Here is a 22,976-nt window from a genome sequence, read left to right as displayed (position 1 = left end):
ACATTAAGTATATATGCATTTATTAGAAATCTATAGTTATGGAAAGCTAGAGCAATTGTCTTGATCTAGAGCCATGGTCCTCACTGTGCATCAAAATTGCTTTTTGGTGGTCTTATTAAAACATAGATAGGGCTTCACTCATTACTTTCTGATTCATTTAATCTGGGGTGGGGCCCAAGAATTTGTATCTCTAACAAACATGCTTAGGTGATGTTGATGCTGTGTTCTGGGGACCACACTTTGAGAACCATTGATATACAGAGAACAAGGGTAAGAAAGGAGATAATTTTTGCTAGTTTTGATTTTTTTACACCTGACATGCAAACACTACCTATAGTCTTTTTTTTGAGACAGAGTCTTGCTTCTTCGCCTAGGCTGGAGTACAATGGTGCAATCTCGGCTTACTGCAACCTCCACCTTCCGGGTTCAAGCAGTTCTCCTGTCTCAGCCTCCCAAGTAACTAGGATTACAGGCACATGCCAGCACGCCCAGCTAATTTTTGTATTTTTAGTAGAGACGGGGTTTCACCATGTTGGCCAGGCTGGTCTCGAACTCCTGACCCCAAGTGATCCACCTGCCTCTGCCTCCTAAAGTGCTGGGATTACAGGTGTGAGCTACCGCACCTGGCTGCTATAGTCTTAAAGATATTTTTGTAAATCAGTTATGAAAGGCATGGTTAAAATGCATACACATATGGTTGCACAACCTTGTGAATATTCTGAAAAACACTGAACGATACACTTTAAAGTGGGGACTTTTGTGTTATGCAAAGTCTGTCTCTGTTTTAAAAATACATGTAAAATTTTTGTGTTCCCTTTTCCCATTTGTAACAATATTCCAATTATTCAACCTATTCTCACTCCCACTGCTCAAATGTTTGCTTTAAAAAAAAAAAGAAGAAGATGAAGAATGTTTATTTAGTTTCTACTTCTTATACAAAAGGAGGGAGAAAAGGGAATTTTCAGTGGTCAGTGTCCCAATCAGCACTTTTGGAACCAATTGTAGGTGGGAAGGGAGTGTACAAGGTTAACATACCTAAAACGCAATTTGGGACTTAGCTGCACATTCCTCTACAAACTTAACACTGTATCCTGGTGAGTTGAGTGTGGAAGTTCATTGGCTTTATGCATGTTAATGTTCGTATTCTATGAAGCCTCCCAGACTATTGCAGTGCAATGCATTCAGTAGTGCAATGCAGAATTACTTGGCCAAACCAGATTGCTTTGACTAAACCAGGGAGGGGAGGATCCTGTAAAATGCTATATATTTGCACATGCCTGTGGCTAGCAGCCTGCCTGTTTCTGAACTAAGAACTCTGTTCTCATGTGCATGTTTCTGGCATGACACTGAATGTGTGTGCTGTTATTCAAAAACCAAGAGACTACAGGCTCTCTCTTTCTCAACCTTCCCCAGCTGGAATGGGCACAGGGAATTATCTAACTGGGAGTCTCAGCTCTGGAACCTAATGCTCCATTTTTGTCTCTGTAATGAACCGTGGTCCTGTTCCTGTGGCTGTGCTGGGCTGTGTTAGCCACTTTTAACAATTCTAATTCTGCCTAAAGACCTTGGTCTATTTGTCCTTTTGGAGTTGTGGCTTTTAAAAAACCTTAGTGGTTTTATTTGTCTTTCTCTTCATTTTATCTTCTTCACTTTGTAATATATTTTTGCTCTCTGTGAACATTTATATGAACATGTTTCAAAAGAGCAGAGTGACCTGTCTTACATAGGAGGCCTACGCACATGTCTAAATTGAGCTTCCTTTTTACTTGCTAGACAAGTTCTGTGGGTCACCTTCTTGAAGCCTGTTAGGGTGCAGTTATTCTGTCTGTCCTTTGCAAAGCTTTTATGATGGACACAGCTTTCTGTTTATCAGGGTTAGAGAGAGAGGAGAGACAGATTCCTTTATGTCTGTGTTCACGATTTCCGTGAACCCCTTGTTGAGTCTCTCTTTAGCCTAGGCAGAAAAAATCTTTTCTTGCCATTACAGCAGAAGAAGGGAAAATAATCACCTCCTTTTCTTCCTTCAGAAACATGACTCACTTATCTTTTTTATCAAAAATGTCGTAGAATACCTCATAGAACTAAGACAAAATGTGAGTGGGTCAAGGAAAGAATTCAATTAATAGTGTATTTGAATCACTGATTAGTTCCTTTCCTCCCCATTTCCCTGGGCAGCTAAGGCTGATGCTAACATGCTGACACTTGCCTCTCTTACTGTGTAGGTACTGCTGAGTGACTTGAAAACTACCAAGTATACAAGAAATACACTTTGAAAACAGCTGTACTTACAGACCCAAAGGGGAAATTCTGAATATCTTATAACCGAAGTTGTAAGATAACAGCATCCTTAGTTATAGCTGCAGCAAGAAAGAGATAGGAAATTGAGCAGGGAAAACCCATCTATAATTATGCCCGGATCCAAAATTTTCCAGTGGATATGCTTAGTTTGGCCCTAGGGCTGGTCTAGACAAGTGCCTTGGATAGCTCCCAAAATGCCCATATGCAGTCTGCAAGGTTTTCAGTGTCCCCAGGATAATAGGATTATGCTGATCAGAAATAATTACTGCACACCATTAAGCAGGCTTTCTTTTCATTTCAGTTTTGTTCTCTCCTCTCTTTTTTCCCCCTTCTTTTCTTCTCAATCTCTGGCCTAAAACGAAATTGCCAGGAACTGCAGCTGTCCCTGATTCAGTGGTGGACAACACTCTGCTCTTGGAGCTCCCAGAGACTATACCTTAAAATCAACTTCTGGACTTTTCAAGAATAGTCTTACTATGCCCCACCTTTAAATATTCATTTCTTTTCTTTTCTCTCCCTCTTTTTTTTTTTTTTTTTTTTTGAGACAGAGTCTCACTGTGCCACCCAGGCTGGAATGCAGTGGCATGATCTCGGCTCACTGCAACCTCTGCCGCCTAGATTCAAGCGATTCTCCTGCCGAGTAGCTGAGACTACAGGCACCTGCCACTGCGCCTGGCTAATTTTTGTATTTTTAATAGAGACAGGGTTTCACTATCTTGGTTGAGCTGGTCTTGAACTCCTGACCTTGTGATCCACCCGCCTCGGTCTCCCAAAGTGCTGGGATTACAGGCGTGAGCCACCGCGCCCGGCAAAGATTCTTAACTGAATCGATGGTGAGGCCTGGGCATGACTATGCTTAAAAAATTCAACAGTTAATTTTGAGGTATGACGTGGGCATCTGAACTTCTTAAACTCTTCAAATAAATCTGATGTGTGCTATGATGTTGAGAAGCACCCCCAGGAATGCTGGGAACAGAGGTAATATCACAAGACAGAGATCCAGTTCTAAGATATCCCAACGCTGTCTATGCCCTGTTACATGGCATAGATTGCACCAGCCGCCCAGGCTGCCTTCCACTTGCACCTCCATGCTCTTGTTCTCTCCTTCTTCTCCCCATCGTCCGTTCTTGCCTTCCTTTTAGGTCACCGGCAAATTAAATCATCTGTAGACCCTGGGGGAGTTCCCCATTCTTCTCTGCTGAGTTTGCTTTCCCATAAATTGAGGATTGGGCAACTCTTTGGGTAATCGAACAAGTAATTGGTGGGCCTATTGGATACAGTTCATGTTTTTTCAAAGTAGTAGGATGAGAGGGACCACATGCCTTTAACCACTGTCTTCTTTCCATTCCTGAATCCTATTCTTTAACACCATATGGGAAATCATTAATTTAGAAACTCATTCTTTACAATACTACTTACTAATCAAGCATTAAGAAAATATTCCTGTCTCTTTGATTTAAAAAGGAGGTTGAGATTATACAATATATCTGTATTACCATGTGCACATTATTACATCCAAACCTTACGTTCCCTTGAACACGCCTAACACACCCAATGCCAGATGGGCTCAATGCCAGATGGGCTCATGTTCATATGTCTTTTTATGGTGAAATTGCTCTGGTATAAGCCCTGATAGGCTTTCTGTCTAAATAACTAAGATGTACATTTTTGATTAAATGGTTTTATTTTTTAAGAGATGCCAGTACATTATAGAAAACAACTTCTGGTATAGCTGAAGTTTTGGTAACTATAAGTTGTTATGAATTTATTATTTTATGAAAACTTTGGAATCATTCCATAAAGTTATTTTTTTAGCAGTACCATAAGGATTCTTATTAAAATTTCATATATAATACATATGGAAAATATTTATATTTTTATGCTATTAAATATTTATATCCAGGAGCATGGGGCTTTTCTGTTTTTATTAAGGTCTTATTTTATGTTCTTCAATAAAGTGGTATCGTTATCTTCTGAAAGGTCTTGTACCTTTCTTGATAAATTCATTTTTAGATATACTTTAACAGCTTTAATGAGGCATGATATGCCTCATAGATTGTGCGGCTATCCCCATAAATCAATTTTAAGACTTGTCCACTCCCACAAAAAGTTTCTTCATGCCCATTACCACTAACTTCTACTCACATTCCCAGCCCTAGGCAACCACTGATCTTTCTGTCTCTATAGATTTGCATTTTTTGGACATTGGATCTAAATGGCATCATACCATGTGTAATGTTTTGCGTCTGGCTTCTTTTGGTTAGCATAATGTTTCTGAGGCTCATCTGTATCTGTATTGTAGCATGTGTCAACAGTTTGATCCTTTTTATTGCTGAATAATATTCTATTGGATGGCTCTGTCATATTTTCTTTATTCATTCAATAGTTGATGGATGTTTGAATTGTTTCCGGATTTTGCTGTTATAAATAATGCTGCCATGAATATTTGTAGACAGGTTTTCTTTATGGCATCTGCTTTCATTTCTCTTGTGTAGATTCCTGGGAGTGAAATTGCTGGGTTGAACAATAAGTTTATGTTTATCTTTTTAAGAAACAACTGAACTGTTTTTCAAAGCGATGTGCTGTTTTATACTCTCAGAAGCAATGTATGAGGCTTCCAGTTTCTCTACATCATCACCAACATTCAGTAGTGATGTCTTTTTATTATAGTCATTCTAGTAAGTCTAACTGCATAACAAATGACCTCAAAACTTAGTGGCTTAAAATCAAACATTTATTCCACAATTTCTGTGGGTCCAGAATCCAAGTGTCCTAGGTCTTCTGGCTTTCAGATTTCAAACGAAGCTACAATCAAGGTGTTGGCTGTGGCTGTCGTCATCTCGGGCTGATTGAGAGTCAGGGGGAGAATCTGCTTTCAAACTCACTCAAGCGGTAGGATCCAGTTCCGTATGGGCTGTTGTACTGAGGGCCTCAGTTCCTCACTGACTGTGGGCTAAAAGCCTCCCTCAGTTCTTTGCCATGTGGGCTTCGCCATAGGGTGGCTCACAACAGGGCAGCTAGCTTCCATCAGAGTGACCAATTTGAGAGGGCAAGAAAGTATGAGCAAGACTGAAGCCAGAGTCTTTTTGTAACCTAGTCTAGAAATGACAGCCCATTACTTAGAGGCTGTCTACCACATTTGTTGTGGTTTTAATTTGCATTTCCTTAATGACTAATGATGTCGAGCATCTTTTCATGTGCATATTAACCATTCACATACGCTCCTTGATGAAATATCTGCTCAAGTTTTTGCCCATTTAAGAAGTTACATTGTTTACCTAATTATTGAGTCATAAGAGTTCATTACATATTCTGGAAACAAGTTCTTTATTTGATATTCGATGTGCCAATTGTATTTTCTATCGCAGTGATAACAAATTACCACAAGCTTAGCAGTTTAAATCATCTGAAATTATTTTCTTCCAGTTCTGTAGCCTAGAAGTATTCTAGAGGTCTCCCTGGGCTAAAATCCAGGTGTCTGCTGGTGCACTCTTTTCTGGAGGATCTAGGGGAGAAACTGTTTCCTGCTCATTTGGGTTGTCGGCAGAACTCAGCACTTTGCACTGTAGGATCAGCGTCCCCATGTTCTTGCTTGCAAACTTGCGATCTTGTAAACCAAAGGTCAATCCCAGCTTCTAGAGAATACTGCATTCTTTAGTTCTTGCTCTCCTTTCCTCATATTCAAAGCTACATCAGTGCTAACAGGTCAAGTCCTTTGCATGTTGCATTTCTCTAACCCTTCTTCCTTGTTGAATCCCCCTCACCACAGTCAGGAAAGATTCTCTGCTTTTAATGACTCATATGATTAGAAGGCACTCACTCAGATAATACAGGGTAATATTCCCCATCTCAAGGTCTGATTTTTTTTTTTTTTTTTTTTTGAGATGGGGTCTCACTCTGTCACCCAGACTGCAGTGCAGTGGCACAACCTTGGCTCACTCACTGCCACCTGTCAGGCTCAAACAATTCTCCCATTTCAGCCTCCAGAGTAGCTGGGACCACAGGGGTGTGCCACCGTGCCCAGCTAATTTTTTGTATTTTTGGTAGAGACAGAGTTTCACCACATTGCCCGGGTTGGTCTCGACCTCCTGAGCTCTCGGCCTCCCAGAGTACTAGAATTACAGGCGTGGGCTACTGCGCCCAGCCAAGGTCTTTAATCTTAATCTCACCGATACATCCCTTTACCATGTGAGGTAATACATTCACAGATTCTGGGAATTAAGACATGAACATTTGTGGGGGTGTTATTCTGACTACCACACAAATATTTTCTCCTAGTTTATGGCTTATCATTTCTTTCTTTTTTTTTTTCTTCTTTTTTTTTTAGAGACAGAGTCTCACTCTGTCACCCAGGCTGGAGTGCAATGGTGTGATCTTAGCTCACTACAGCCTCCGTCCCACCAGATTCTAGCAATTCTCCTGCCTCAGGCTCCCAAGTAGCTGGGATTACAGGCGCACATCACCATGTCCGGCTAATTTTTTGTGTTTTAGTAGAGATGGTGTTTCACCGTGTTGCCCAGGCTGGTCTCGAACTCCTGAGCTCAGGCAATCCACCCACCTTGGCCTCCCAAAGTGCTAGGATTACAGGCGTGAGCCACTGCACCCAGCTGTCATTTCATTTTCTGATTGATATCCTTTGAAGAACAAAAGTCTTCAATTTTTATGAAGTCTGATTTCTTGTTTCTTTTATATGTCACGCTTTTGGTGTTATATCTAAGAATACTTTGCCTAACCCCAAGGTCCTGAAAAATTTTTTGTATTTTCTTCTAGGAATTTTTATAGTATTAGTTCTTCAATTTAGATTTGTGATCCATTTTCAGTTGCTTTTTATATATGGTGCTAGGTAAGGACCTAAGTTTTGTTTTTTTGTTTGATTGTTTTTGGCGTGTGGATATCCAATTATCCCACCACCATGTGTGGAAAGACGCTCCTTTCTAGGATTTTTTTCTGAACGATTATGATCTAAAGTGTGTTGTTGCTTTAGGGTAACAGTATGCTTATGTATGTCTGTTACCATGTCACTGTGCTCCTATGCTGAGTGCCCTTAGGGGACTAGAATCTTTCCAATAAACCACGTTTGAGATAGTATGAGTCAGTGTGCAGTGTAGCCCACACTTGAGAGTGTGGATGTATATGCACAGTCACTTTGCTCTGGGTGGAAGTAGTTTATTGTTGACTTACTTTCTCTGTGCTTGTTCTCACAGCCCCCCTTTTCATATGTTGCTCAATCTCCCTATCCCTTCTTGGTGCTTACACATCTCAGACCCTTGAGCCAAACCCTTGCCAATAACAGTATTTTGGTTCTCAGTTCTGCTCCCTCTGGTCGTGGAACCTTTGAATAAAAATGCACACAGCTATTCAGTGGGGTTTAGCTGGAAAAGGTGACCTTCCAACTTCACGTCAACTTCCGGCTCCTCAAACAGCAGGTTGGCAGTAAGGCAGGGAAGTTGTTTTCCCATTTCTTAATGAGCAGATTGTGAATATTTCCATATAGATTTTCTATTATTAATGTTCCTCTGATTCTTTGTTTTAAGATAAACATTCTGAATGTGAATAAAAAAAAAAGGGAGAGAGAGACTCTCCTTTCTTCCATTGAATTGTTTGGGCACCTGTATTGAAAATCATTGGCTATAATTGTAAGAATTCATTTGTGAACTCTCAATTCTCTTCCATTGATATGTATGCCTATCCTTGCATCAATATCACACTGTCTCCTTTTCTGGTTTTTGTTACTATTAGGAATGGAGTTAAGGTTATTTTGAATCTAAAATATTCACTCAACAATAGACACTAGGGACTCTACTACAGGGAAGGGAGGGAGGGCAGCAAAGGTTGCAAAACCAGCTTTTGGGTAGTATGCTCACTACTGGGGTGACGGGAGTATTCATATCCCAAGCCTCAGCATTGTGTGATATACCCATGTAAAAAACCTGCATATGTATGCCCTCAATCTAAAATAAAAGCTGAAATTATTTTTAAAAATTAATAAATAAAATATTAACTCAGAACTGTTTTCCTTGGACAGATTAATATTTAATCTATTGTAATTAATATTTAATCTATTGATTAAATTGATTGATTAAATTAATAATTAATCTATTATAAAATGGTCTTGGTCTTAGATTAAAAAGAAAATACAACTTTTATGCCTAAACTAGGTAATCTAAAATTGCTTTGAATCTACTAAATTCTATCTTATAAGACTATGTTGTAAAAATATCAGAGATGTTAGTGTACATAGGTTTAGTGTACATGAAATATCTTAATGAATAGCCTTTAGTTTGTGCTTTGAATTTGAATAGTTTAATGTTATTATTATATTTTCATATTTCCTTTGTACAAGTACCATTTCCAAAGCTCTGATCATTCTTATTCCTTTCAGATCAACCGCTAGAATCCCGTAGACTCTGCAACAAGCCAATTCAGAGCTTGCCCAACATGGACACCATTTTTAGTGAGGTCCTCTTGAAGATGCAGAAGCAGCACCCTGGGTGTCTTGCTCAGGAGGCTTGTGTCCGTGCAGTCCAGGCTGCTGTGCAGTATCCCTATGAAGTGGGCATCAAGAAGGAGGAGGAGCTGTTTCTATATCTTTTTCAATCAGGGCAGGCTAGAGCCCTGCAATATGCTTTCTTTGCTGAAAGGAAAGCAAATAAGTGGTCAACTCCCTCCGGAGCATCGTGGAAAACAGCATCAGCACAGCCTGTCTCCTCAGTTGGTGTTGTTGGTAAGAGCATGGGGTAATGAATGGACTCCTCCAAATCCGCTCATGTAATGTGCTACCATTTGCTTAGGGCCACCAGATGCTAGGTTTCACATAAGACACATTACTTGTGTTAGCTAAGCTAATTCTCACACCGCCACATGAGCTCTCTTCTTTAACCTAAGAGGCCTAGAGACGCCAGCCTTCTCAACAGTGAGCTAAACACAAGTAGGGTGAAAGTCGGACCCTAGGTCTGACTCAGACTAGGAATGTTTTATTCTTTTTTTCTTTGAGACAGAGTCTTGCTCTGTCACCCAGGCAGGAGTGCAGTGGCGTGATCTCGGCTCACTGCAACCTCCACCTCCCGGGTTCAAGTGATTCTCTTTCCTCAGCCTCCTGAGTAGCTGTGACTACTGCCACCATGCCCAGCTAATTTTTGTATTTTTACTAGAGACAGGGCTTTGCCATGTTGGTCAGGCTGGTCTCGAACTCCTGGCCTTAAGTGATCCACCTGCCTCAGTGTCCCAAAGTTCTGAGATTACAGGTGTGAGCCACCATTCCTGGCCTGGCATTTTTTATTCTGTGCTACCTCTTCCCTGTATGAATCTCTCATTCCTGGATTTCCTGATGATGATTTGTACCACATTTCAAGGTGTGGCCTGTCGCTCTCATAGCTAGGTATTTGTCATGAAGTCTCTGTCTTTCCGGCCCCTGAGCCATTCACTTCTCCTGTTCAAAACCACTATCCTCAAATCCATCTAAACCCTGAAACCATGGCTTCCCTACTTTTTTCCCTCTGGAATTTTCCCAAACAAAATATCTTCTTTCCTCAGAAGCTAGCTGCCTGATTGGCTTCTCTGGGCCACCTTCCTAAGCTTCACTTGCTCTTAGTCTCGGCTCAAGAATGGTCTTTGGTAGATTTTTAAATCCCTTGAGATGGCAAGTGAAACATTCTTTGCACCAGCTCAGGTACAATCTTCTGGGGAGAGGGTCCATAGTTTACTAAAGGCATCAACTTTCTTCCTTTCCTTTTTTTCTTACATTTAAGTTTTTTTAATCATAATTAAAGACATGCAAGAAAGTTATAATAGTACAAAAAATTATCACATACTTTTAATCCAGATCCTCCAAATGTTAACATTTTACTATATTTGTTTTATTTCCCTCTCTCTTTTCTGAACTCTAAGAATAAGTTACAGACTTATGTGTATTTCCTAAAACTAAATATTCTCTTACATGACCACAGTATAATTTATCTTAAAAAACATGGCAATTAATATAAAAAACTATTATTTAGTCTATAGCCCTTATTCTGATTTTTCTTTCTTTTTTCTTTTTTTTTTTTAACCATCTTTACGATTTGTAAGTAAGTATACAGTTCAGTGGTAATAAATACATTTATATCCTTTTTTCCCCCCTTCATCTCCCTTTTCCCCCCACCCCTCCACATTTTAAGCTCCCACATATGAGTAAGAACATATGATATTTGCCTTTTAGTGTAAAAGCATCAACTTTCTTAACCCTTGCCCAGCTCTTTAGCACAGTGGTCTCCAACCTTTTTGGCACCAGGGACCAGTTTCACGGAATACAATTTTTCCACAGACTCAGGGGTGATGGTTTTGGGATAAAACTGTTCCACCTCAGATCATCAGGCATTAAATTCTCAGAAGGAGCCACAGCCTGGATCCCTCGCACGTGCAACCTAGATCCCTCGTGTGCGCAACCCAGATCCCTCGCACGTGCAGTTTACAATAGGGGTCACACTCCTGTGAGAATCTAATACCACCACTGATCTGACAGGAAGCGGAGGTCAAGGCTGAAATGCTCCCTGGCCTGCTGCTCACCTCCTGCTCTGCTGACAGATCACGGACCGGTACCGGTCCACAGCCAGAGGTTGGGGACCCCTGCTCTAGCACCAACCCAACTTGGAGGCAAAGATCTCACTCCACATTTTCTCAGTCTGTTTGTTGTCTCAACTCAGCTTTGGTATCAAAGAATCTGTCTTTAATATAAATATATTGTGTTCTTTTCAGCTCTGACTCCGTTGAGGTCTATCCTTGGTTCACTTGTGATTTTTTTTTTTTTTTTTTTTTTTTGAAATGGAGTTTCGTTCTGTCACCCAGGCTGGAGTGCAGTGGCGCAATCTCAGGCTGGTCTTGAACCCCCGACCTCAGGTGATCCGCCCACCTTGGCCTTCCAAAGTGCTGGAATTACAGGCATGAGCCTTTGTGTCCGGCCTCACTTGTGATTTTTTAAGAAGATGGATAAGTAGAGTGACAAAGAACTATGATTGTTCCTCTTTTTGTACTATTAAATATTTCAGCAATGCCAATATTTATTTCTAGTTGTTGTGCACTTACCTCTTTCTTCTCCCTTCAATTCCTTCAAGCCAAGAATAATTAATGCAAATAATAGCAAGCTGGTAAGTGCATCAGTATTGTGTTTGTCAACCATTGTTTGAGAGAATTTCCCAATTTTGTTGTGAGCCTTTCTTTAAAAGGCTTCAGGTTTGTTTCTGGCATATAATGTTTAAAAGTTTGAAGTATTTTTTTAAAACGATATCCACATTGTTTTGAAAAATATTGGAAAGGGCGTACTAAGTATATAAAAGACACATAGATAGAAATAAAGTAAGAGGATCTGGACGTTTCTGCCCTCTTCGTGTGTACTGCCACACTACCCTGCATTTCATCTTCGTGATGCAGCCTTCTACTGCTCCCTCGTGTCCTCTGAAAGACTCCATAACCCGCCTCTGCTTCCTGACTGAAACCCAGCTTACCCTGAGGACCTGCATCTGCTGCCCTCTCCAGGGAATGCTGCCACTTCTCCCACACTCCATGGGCCTCTGGGTCACTTCTCAGACCATTGCACTTTATGGGACACTGTCCTTTGTGGTCCTGCCCTGTGGTCTTGTCATTCTATCCCTTTTCATTACTGTCATGGCTCCCCCTCCATTTGCTGAAAACTTTAGTTCCTGGCTCACAGCTACCCACTTTGGCCCAAACCCTGCTGCCATCCTGGTTGTCCTCATTGTCTCTATGGACAATCATTCCCTGCTTGTAGCATCTGAGTTTTTTGCCTCCTTAGACTCAGGGACATTCGCCTCACCTCACTTCCACATTCCACACTCATTGCTTCTCTACAGGTCTTGTCATTACCCTGAATATTTCTCCACTTCTAAAATCTGAAACCTCACACTTCACCAATACCTCATATCTTTCCTTATATCTTTCTTAATGGGTTATTTCAACTACATCCATTACTTGATCAACTCCCCTTATCTTTATTTTCTTCTTATTCAGCTTTAATTTTAGGAGTTATCATTTCAGCCACTCTCAGGCCAAAGTCTCCAAACTCTGTGATTCATTGCCCTTCCATTGTGCTCCCCACAAAATCCTCACCCTGATGATCCCAGTTGTTTGTTGTTTCCATGAGCCCAGGCCCAGGCTTCTCAGCCCCGCAGGAGATGCAGTTCCAATTGGTAACCCTGCAAGTTCACATTCTCACACCACACGTGGGCTCCCAGGCCCGTCAGGATAGGGGAATGTAGTTGATAAGAAACTGCAAAACTAGCATTTAAAACATCCTTATTTGGTATTTATTTCTCTGAGTAGAAGAGGTTCCTGATCAAATTCAATTCCATGGGAGTCAAATGCAGTAATTTGGCAGGGGAGCAGGACTCCTTGTCCCTGTCTATATGCATCTGTGAGGCAAAATTAGAGAACTATATGAAGCTTGAAACTAATAGCTAGGAGCTAGGTTCAAAACTAGCAGAGTTCAAAACTAGCTAGGTTCAAAACTAGCAGATAGAACCCCACATTGTATCTTTTAATGTAGAAAAGGTTTATCAAAGCTAAAGTTTAGGATACAAGTTGCTATACAAGTGAGAGTTATTCAGCCTGCTTGTTCTTGAGAGAAGTGCAGGGGGTTAATAAATTTGGAAAACTGTGTCCTTAATAATTTAATATATTTATTATATAGTATTGAGTAATTTAATACACTTGGAAAATTAAATAAATATGTTCTGGATAGACTAAATCAGTGATTTCTGATGACTGATACATCCTATCTTCAAAACCAATCCTCCATGCTAGTAAATACAAAGTATAGACGAGTAATATATAAGTGGCTTTCACAAAGCTTTTTTATCTACAGTGGACTGGTTAGGCAACAGATCATCTGCTGCTGTAACAGGTAACCCAGCGATCTCAGTAGCTTAACACAATAAGTATTTATTTAATGCTTATTCCATAAGGTCATTCTAGGACCAGGGTTTTTTTCCACTAGTGGCTCTGCCATTCTCCATGATAAGGGTCAGCAAGATTTTTCTGTAAAGTTCCAGATGGTAAATATTTTAAGCTTTGTGGGCCATACAGTCTCTGTTGCAACTACCCAAGTCTACCATTGTGCACTAAAACAGCCATAGAGCCGAGCGTGGTGGCACAGGCCTCAGTTGCAGCCACTAGGGAGGTCGAGGCAGGAAGATCACTTGAACCCAGGACATAGAGGCTGCAGTAAGCCATGATGCCACCACTGTACTCCATCCTGGGCAACAGAGCAAGACCCTATCTCTAAAAACAAAATACAACACAAAACAAAAACCCAGCCATAGACAATATGGAAACAAATTAGCCTTGTATTCCAATAAAATTTTATTTATGGACACTGAATTTTGAATGTGAAAAAATTTTTCATGTGTCACAAAACGGTGCTTTTTAAGTTTTTTATTTAAAAATGTAAAAACATGTTTTTGTCTGCAGGCAGTGTAAAAATCAGCAGTGGGCAGGGTTTGACCTATAGGCCACAGTTTACCCCATCACCTACTTTAGGCCTTCTTCAAGGCCTTGGAGTCGTTCTCTGCATTCTCTACATCTGCGTATCTATGGAGGATCTTGTGGGAGATTTTAGGAGCCAATCTGAGAACCCACATTGCCCCCAATCACCACCATAATATTTCATTGATCACAGTTACAGGCCCTAACAGGATGCCAGGAATCTAGAAAGTACAGTCTTCTGTGTGCCAGGAGGAAAATGAATTAGTGTTGGAAACAAACAATAACATATTTTTCATCAAATAATTTTTCTTCATTTTCCATTTTTTTCTTGCCTTTGCTTAAAATATTTCTCCCTATGTTTCTCCCTTCCTCGACCTGGATGGTTCAACGTCCTGAATTTTACCTATTACAGTCTAATCTGCCTTTAAGATCCATTTCAAATGTCTTTGTCTTGAAGCTTTTCTTGATTCATCCAACTGAATATAATTTTTTCCCTTTGAATCAAAGAAATTTGAACTTTTCACATCATTTACTTTACCATATGGAATAGATATTTGTGAACTCCTCTTTCCACTGCTAGATCAGAAGCTCCCTGAAGGTTGATGCTCCCCATGTTTTTTTTTTAAATAACAGTTTAATTGAAATGTAACTCATATATAAAATTCACCCTTTTATTTATGTAGGTATTTATTTATTTTAATTTTTTTTTGAAGACAGGTTCTTGCTGTGTTGCCCAGGCTGGAGTGCAGTGGCACAATCTCAGCTCACTGCAATCTCCACCTTCCAGTTTCAAGTGATTCTTTGTACTTCAGTCTCCTGAGTAGCTGGGACTATAGGCATGTGCCATTATGCCCGGCTAATTTTTGTATTTTTAGTAGAGATGGGGTTTCGCCATGTTGGCCAGTCTGGTCTCAAACTCCTGGCCTCAAGTGATCCACCTGCCTCAGCTTCTCAAAGTGCTGGGATTACAGGCATGAACCACTGCGCCAGGCCAAAAATCACCCTTTTAAAGTGATTTAATGTAAAATGGTACAGCTGCGACTGGGCACAGTGGCTCACGCCTGTAATCCCAGCACTTTGTGGTACCGACGTGGGTGGATCACCTGAGGTCAGGAATTCGAGACGAGCCTGGCCAATATGATGAAACCCTGTCTCCAGTAAAAATACAAAAAACAATTAGCCAGGCATGGTGGCAGGTGCCTGTAATCCCAGCTACTTCGGAGGCTGAGGCATGAGAATCGCTTGAACTCAGGAGGCGGAGGTTGCAGTGAGCTGAGATCACACCACTGCACTCCAGTCTGGATGACAGAGCAGGACTCCATCTCAAAAAATAAATAAATAAATAAATAATAAAATGGTACAGCTGTTATGGACAACAGCATGACAGTTCTTCTAAAAGGTAAAAAGGGCCATATGATCTAGCAATTCCACTTCTGGATGTTTACCCCAAAGAAATGAAAGCAGAGCCTGGTCACAGTGGCTCACGCCTCTAATCCCAGCAATTTGGGAGGCCAAGGCAGGTGGATCACTTGAGGTCAGGAATTCGGGACCAGCCTGACCAACATGGTGAAACCCCATCTCTACTAAGAATACAAAAATTAGCTGGACGTGGTGGTGCATACCTGTAATCCCTGCTACTTGGGAGGCTGAGGCAGGAGAATCGCTTGAATCCAGGAGGTGGAGGTTGCCGTGATCTGAGATCACACCACTGCACTCCAGCCTGGGTGACAGAGAGAGGCTCCATCTGAAACAAACAAAAAAAGAATTGAAAGCAGGGACTCAAATAGATATTTATACACTCATGTTCATAACAGCATCATTCACAATAGCCCAACAGTACAAGCAACCCAAGTGTCCATTGAAGGATGAATGGGTAAATAAAATTTGGTATATGCATACAATGGAATATTATCCAGCCTTAAAAAGGAAGAAAATTGTGACACATGTTACAGCATGGGTGAACCATGAGGACATACTGCTAAGTGAAATAAGTCAAGCATAAAAGATCAAATACTGCATAATTCCACTTATATGAGGCACCTGGAGTAGTCAGATTCACAGATACAGAAAATAGAATGGTTGGCCAGGGCTGGGGAGAGGGAAAATAGGGAGTTATCATTTAATAGGTACAGAGTTTCAGCTTTGCAATTGGAAGAGTTCTGATGATGGTTGTACACATTGTGATGTATTTAATGCCACTGAACTGTGCACTTAAAAATGGTTATGATGGTAAATCGTATGTGTATTTTGCCACAATTTTTAAAAATAAGAAAATGCATAGTAAGAGTATCACCAGAAAAGAATACAATTCAATGGTTGTTAGATATTAATAGAGTTTATGCAACCATTGTCACATCAATTTTAGAACATTCTCATCACTCCCCAAAGAAATCCTCTACCCATCAATAGTCACTCTCCATCACCCTTGCCTCCAGCCCTTGGCAACCATGAATCTACTTTCTGTCTCTATGGATTTGCCTATTCTGGACATTTCATATAAATGGAACCATACAATATGTACAATATATAGCCTTTTGTGTCTGGCTTTTTTTTTTTTTTTTTTTCTGAGATGGGGTCTCACTCTGTCACCCAGGCTGGAGTGCAGTGGCACAATCTCAACTCACTGCAACCACTGCCTCCTGAGCCCAAGCAATCCTCCCACCTCAGCCTCCTGAGGAGCTGGGACAACAGGCATATGCCACCACACCTAGCTAATTTGTTGCATTTCTGGTAACAGGGTTTTGCCATGTTGGCCAGGCTGGTCTTGAACTCCTGAGCTCAAATGATCCTTGTGCCTTGGCCTCCTAAAGTGCTGGGATTGCAGGCATGAGCCACCACGCTCTGCCCCGGCTTCTTTAACTTAGCATAATGCTTTCAAGATTCATTCATGTTATAGCATGTATCATTATTTTATTCTTTTGTTTTTTGTTTTTTTTGAGACAGAATTTTGCTCTTGTTGCCCAGGCTGGAGTGCAATGGTGTGATCTCAGCTCACTGCAACCTCCGCCTCCCAGGTTCAAGCGATTCTCCTGCCTCAGCCTTCCAAGAAGCTGGGATTACAGGTGTGCACCACCACGTCCAGCTAATTTTTGTATTTTTAGTAGAGATGGGGTTCACCATGTTGGTCAGGCTGGTCTTGAAATCCTGACCTCAGGTGATCTGCCTGCCTCGTATTTTATTCCTTTTTATGGCTGAATAATATTCTCCATTTTGTGTATCCATTCACCAGTTGACGGACATTCAAATTGCTTTTATTTTTTGGCTAATTTTTTAATGTGAGAAGATGAAATTTATTTTTATTGTATAAATGCAAAAATTACAGGAAAATATTTTAAAGCTTTAAAAAATGCCAAGTGACATTGATACAGGAAAATCACAAAGCAGGAGAACTATACTAAATTAATAGATTTCATTTTAAAATGTCTCATTGTATCTCAGATTTTGAAAGATTCCATTTCTGTGGAAGACAGTTGATTCTGTTGAACTTATAATGACCCCCAGTTTAATTAATAAGTACTGATAGCCATTGATCTATTTCTTTTGGGGAGGAGATAAGAAAGATGTATATACATTCTGTGTACGTGTAATAGACACAATTTTCTGGATCCAGCTCAGGGTTTCTGAAATTTTTTTTTTTTTACTTTTATTTTAGATTCAGGGGGTACATGTACAGGTTTCTTACATGGGTGTATATATTGCATGATGCCAAGGTTTGGGCTTCTAATGTTCACTCAAGTAGTGGACATAGTACCCAATAGGTAGGTTTTCAACCCTTCTGTCTTCCCTCACTCCCCCTTTTAAAATTCCCAGTGTTTATTGTTCCCATCTTTGGGGTCATGTGTACCCAGTGTTTAGCTCACACTTATAAGTGAGAGCATGCAGTATTTGGTTTTCTGTTTCTCTGTTAATTTGCTTAGGATAATGGCCTCCAGCTGCATCTGTGTTGTTGCAAATGTGTGATTTTATTCTTTTTTATGGCTGCATTTGGCTATTTTGAACAATGCTGCTAATGAACATTCATGTACAAGCTTTATGTGGACATATATTTTCAGTTCTCTTGGAGATTTAGATATCAGTGGAACTGCTGGATCATATAGTAACTCCATGTTTAACATTTTGAGTAACTGCTAAACTCTTTTTCACAGCAACTGTACCATTTTAAAAATTTGCCAGCAATGTATCAGTGTTCTAATTTCCCCAGATCCTCACCAAAATTTGTTATTGTCTGTCTTTTTCATTATTGCAATCCTAGTGGGTTTGAAGCATTATCTCACTGTGGTTTTGATTTGCATTCTCTTAATGACTATTGATGTTGAACATTTTTTCATGTGATTATTGCCTATGTGTTGCTTGTGCTTTGGGTGTCATATCTTAGAAACCATTGCCTAATTCAAGATCACAAAGATGTATCCATCCATCAGACTTACTCCTAAGATCTGCCTCTAAGAATTTTATAGTTTTAGCTCTTACATTTAGGCCTGTGATCCATTTTGAGTTAGTTTTGTATATGGTGTGAGGTAAGGGTCCAACTTCATTCTTTTGCATGTGGATATCCAGTTGTCCCAGCATCACTTGTTGAAAAGACTATACTTTCTCCATTGAATGTTCTTGGCCCTCTTATTAAAAATTAATTGGCCATAATTGTATGGGTTTACTTTTGGCTGTAAGTTGTATTCTGCTGATCTATATGTCTATCCTTTTGCTATGATCACAGTCTTATATACTGTAGGCTTTTTTTTTTTTTTTTTTTTTTTTGAGACAGGGTCTCACTCTGTCACACAGGCTGGAGTGCAGTAGTGTGATCATAGCTCACTGCAATCCTCAAACTCCTGGGCTCAAGATATCCTCCTGCTTCAGCTTCCCAAATAGCTGTAACTGTAGGCACGCACCATCATGCCTGGCTAATTTTTGTTGTTGTTGTTGTTGTTGAGATGGAGTTTTGCTCTTGTTGCCCAGGCTGGAGTGCAATGGTGCAATCTCGGCTCACTGCAACCTCTGCCTCCTGGGTTCAAGTGATTGTCCTGCCTCAGCCTCCTGAGTAGTGGGGATTACAGGCATGCACCACCATGCCCAGCTGATTTTGTATTTTTAGTAGAGACAGGGTTTCTCCATGTTAGTCATGCTGGTTTTGAAATCCTGACCTCAGGTAATCCGCCCGCCTCAGCCTCCCAAAGTGCTGGGATTACAGGGATGAGCCACTGCACCTGGCCTCCTGTCTAATTTTTAATTTTTTATGGAGTTGGAGTCTCACTCTGTTGCCTGGGCTGGTCTCAAACTCCTGGTTGCAAGTGATCCTCTCACCTTGGCCTCCCGAAGTGCTGGGATTATAGGCATTACACCTCACCCAACCTTGAATAGTTTTGTCATACAATTTGAAGTTGGGAAGAGTGAATCCTCCAGCTTTGTTCTTTTACAGTATTGTTTTGGCTCTTCTGGATTTCTTGCATTTCTGTGTGAATTTTAGGATCAGCTTATTGATCCTGCAAAAAACCAGCTGGGGTTTTTATAGGAATTGTGTTGGTTCTTCACATCAATTTGGGTAGTATTGCCACCTTAACAATATTAAGTTGTCTGATACATAAACATTTAGTGTTTTTCCATTTATTTGGTCTTATTTAATTTCTATTAACAATGTTTTATAGTTTTTAGTGTACAGATCCTCCTATTCTTTGTTAAATTTCTTCCTGTGTATTATTCTTTTTGGTGCTATTGTAAGTAGAATTGTTTCTTTTAATTTTATATTCAGGTTGTTTATTGCTAATATATAGAAATATACTTGATTTTTGTATATCAATTGTGTACCTACAACCCTGTTGGACCCATTTATTAGTTTGTATAGCTTCTATTTGTGTGTATGAATCCAACTAATTTTTATATCCTCTGAAACACTTAACAGAGTGCAGAGTCTTAATTAGTACTCAATCCATTTGTGTTTCTTGAATCAATCTCTTTAAATGCCACATTGTCACATAATCCTTCCATCCAGTGAATAATTTCTCAGTTCCCAGTACCACTGAATCATTCTTTTTCTCCTTTGATTTTTATCTGCAGGCTTGGGAACAATGGGCCGAGGCATTGTCATTTCTTTTGCAAGGGCCAGAATTCCTGTGATTGCTGTAGATTCAGACAAAAACCAGCTAGCAACTGCAAACAAGATAATAACCTCTGTCTTGGAAAAAGAAGCCTCCAAAATGCAACAGAGTGGCCACCCTTGGTCAGGACCAAAACCCAAGTTAACTTCATCTATGAAGGAGCTTGGTGGTGTGGATTTAGTCATTGAAGCAGTATTTGAGGAAATGAGCCTGAAGAAGCAGGTCTTTGCTGAACTCTCAGCCGTGTGCAAACCAGAAGCATTTTTGTGCACTAATACTTCAGCCCTGGATGTTGATGAGATTGCTTCTTCCACTGATCGTCCTCACTTGGTCATTGGCACCCACTTCTTTTCGCCAGCTCATGTCATGAAGTTGTTAGAGGTTATTCCCAGCCGATACTCTTCCCCCACTACCATTGCCACTGTTATGAACTTATCAAAAAAGATTAAAAAGATTGGAGTCGTTGTGGGCAACTGTTTTGGATTTGTGGGGAATCGAATGTTGAATCCTTATTACAATCAGACATATTTCTTGTTAGAAGAAGGCAGCAAACCAGAGGAGGTAGATCAGGTGCTGGAAGAGTTTGGTTTTAAAATGGGACCTTTTAGAGTGTCCGATCTTGCTGGGTTGGATGTGGGCTGGAAATCTAGAAAGGGGCAAGGTCTTACTGGACCTACATTGCCTCCAGGAACTCCTGCCCGAAAAAGGGGCAATAGGAGATACTGCCCAATTCCTGATATGCTCTGTGAATTAGGACGATTTGGCCAGAAGACAGGTAAGGGTTGGTATCAGTATGACAAGCCATTGGGTAGGATTCACAAACCCGATCCCTGGCTTTCCAAATTCCTATCACAGTATAGAGAAACCTATCACATTGAACCACGTACCATTAGCCAGGATGAGATCCTTGAGCGCTGCTTATATTCACTTATCAATGAAGCATTCCATATCTTGGGAGAAGGTATAGCTACTAGCCCAGAGCACATTGATGTTGTCTATTTACATGGATATGGATGGCCAAGGCACAAGGGCGGACCCATGTTCTATGCTTCCACAGTTGGGTTGCCCACAGTTCTAGAGAAGTTGCAGAAATATTACAGGCAGAACCCTGATATTCCCCAACTGGAGCCCAGTGACTATCTAAAAAAACTGGCTTCTCAGGGAAACCCTCCCCTGAAAGAATGGCAAAGCTTGGCAGGCTCCCCTAGCAGTAACTTGTGATTCAGCCTTCCAGATTATGCCTCACATGCTAGCATCAGGTAATGCTCACTGAATTTCAGTGAAATTAAATCAAAAATCCAAAGTAAGATTGTTCTGAAATACAAAGCAAAAGAAATAATCAGTAGAGTCTTCTGTGTGACGACTCTAATGGTCAAATCTTTAGGAATGTGCTTCCTATGCCTCTGAATCTGTCCTTATCAGATAAATTCAATGCATGAACTTGTGTGAATGTAATATCATAATCGCTGATGAAAGAGGCTCAGGCATAAGTTGAGATTCTCAAATGTTTTGATTATTGGATACATGTGTCATCAATTAATAAATGATAAATGCAGCTAAGTCATACATTGATTTTGACTCCTTTCAATGTCACACACATAGTATTGATCAGAAATCTTATGAATCATACATACACTCAACAAACATTGAAGTCATAGGAAAAACATGGTTGGAAATTGGTAAGGGAACTGAGTACTTCAAACCAGCACAGGGAACTCAGATTAGTATGGCAAGCCTTTCCTCTTCTGGTCTTTCCTCTTCTGTTTATGAAGAAATAATAGAAAGGAGTAAGTCGTTAACTTAGTGTAAGAAGGGTCTTAGAGAACATCTAACCTTCTGGAATTTCCCAATTCTATGATAGAGTAATGACGCCAGTTTCCCTGTCATGACAGGCCTCTGTGATGTTACATATGGAAATGGTTGAATCTTGAAAAATCTAAAATTGTTGCAAAACATATTTTGTATAATTTTGTTATAAGAGTTCTTCTCTTTTTACTTTTTGCGTTGTGTAGTCAAAAATTAAGGGGCTGGTCAATACAAAAACTTGTATACAAATATTTATAGCAGAATTATTCATAATGGCCAAAAGTTGGATACAACCCAAATGTCTATTAACTAATGAATAGATAAATCTGGTATATCCATACAATGGACTATTATTCAGTCATAAAAAGAAATAAAGGACCAGGCACAGTGGCTCACACCTGTAATCCCAGCACTTTGGGAGGCTGAGGCAGGAGGATTGCTTGAGGTCAGAAATTTGAGACCAGCCTGGGCAACATAGCAAAACCCTGTCTCTATAAAAAATACTTCCTGTACATTAGTGGTTGCCTAAAGCTAGAATTAAGGATGATGGATGGGGAGTACAGGATTCATCTAATAGGTACAGGATTTCTCTATGGTTCATGAAAATGGTCTAAACTTATTGTGGTAATGGTCACATAACAATGTATTAAAAACTATTGAGTTATATATTTTAAATGGGTGAATTATATGGTATGTGAATTGTATCTCAATAAAGTTGTTAGTAAATAAATGGGGCTGAAGATGTTATCCTTCATTGTGGTGGAAATGAACTTTCACAATATTTTCACCTGTGAACCCAAACAAAATGAAAGTTCTGATGGAAAAATCTTGAATGAATAGAGTATAAGTTTTCCGTTGTTAAAGAGCAAACAAAAAACCAACAAAAAATTCAAGTGTGCCTTGAATTGTACAGAGCACAATTATTACGTTTGAAATATATACTACTTAATTTTATATAATTTGGTTTGTGAAATTAAAGACATCAATGAAAATGATTCCTGAAAGTAGTAATTTTGTCTCCAAAGTGACTTGTTTTCAAATTAATGTTAAAAAAAACCCCACTAACTTTTTCTTCAATCCTGGAATTAATTTTGAGTTCTTGCAACTTATTTTCACCCTACACTAGCCTCTAGATTGAGGTTTTGAAATTAGAGCGTCTATGAATAGATTTTATCAGTCAATAACCCCTGAAATGTTATGATAAAGTTTGTGTATATGTATCTGAGTACATTTCTTGGAAGAGGTACCATATCATATTCTAAAAAGTATCATGACCCGGCCGGACACAGTGGCTCACATCTGTAA

General features: G+C 40.0%; 1 protein-coding gene across 1 annotated transcript in view; it reads left to right on the top strand.

Moving 5' to 3' along the window:
* EHHADH (enoyl-CoA hydratase and 3-hydroxyacyl CoA dehydrogenase) overlaps positions 1–22,682 on the top strand; it is a 70,716-nt gene extending 48,034 nt beyond the window's left edge. Inside the window, exons 6-7 of the mRNA XM_050780245.1 lie at positions 8,681–9,022; positions 19,825–22,682. Coding sequence (XP_050636202.1) covers positions 8,681–9,022; positions 19,825–21,086 — 1,604 coding nt within the window. The 3' untranslated portion in view covers positions 21,087–22,682. The remainder of the gene's footprint in view (positions 1–8,680; positions 9,023–19,824) is intronic.
* Positions 22,683–22,976: the final 294 nt, after the last annotated feature.

The sequence above is a fragment of the Macaca thibetana genome, chromosome 2, assembly GCF_024542745.1.
Source record: "Macaca thibetana thibetana isolate TM-01 chromosome 2, ASM2454274v1, whole genome shotgun sequence".
NCBI lineage: Eukaryota > Metazoa > Chordata > Mammalia > Primates > Cercopithecidae > Macaca > Macaca thibetana.
The sequence above is the reverse complement of the archived record's forward strand: the minus strand, read 5'-3'. Positions and strand labels throughout refer to the sequence as shown.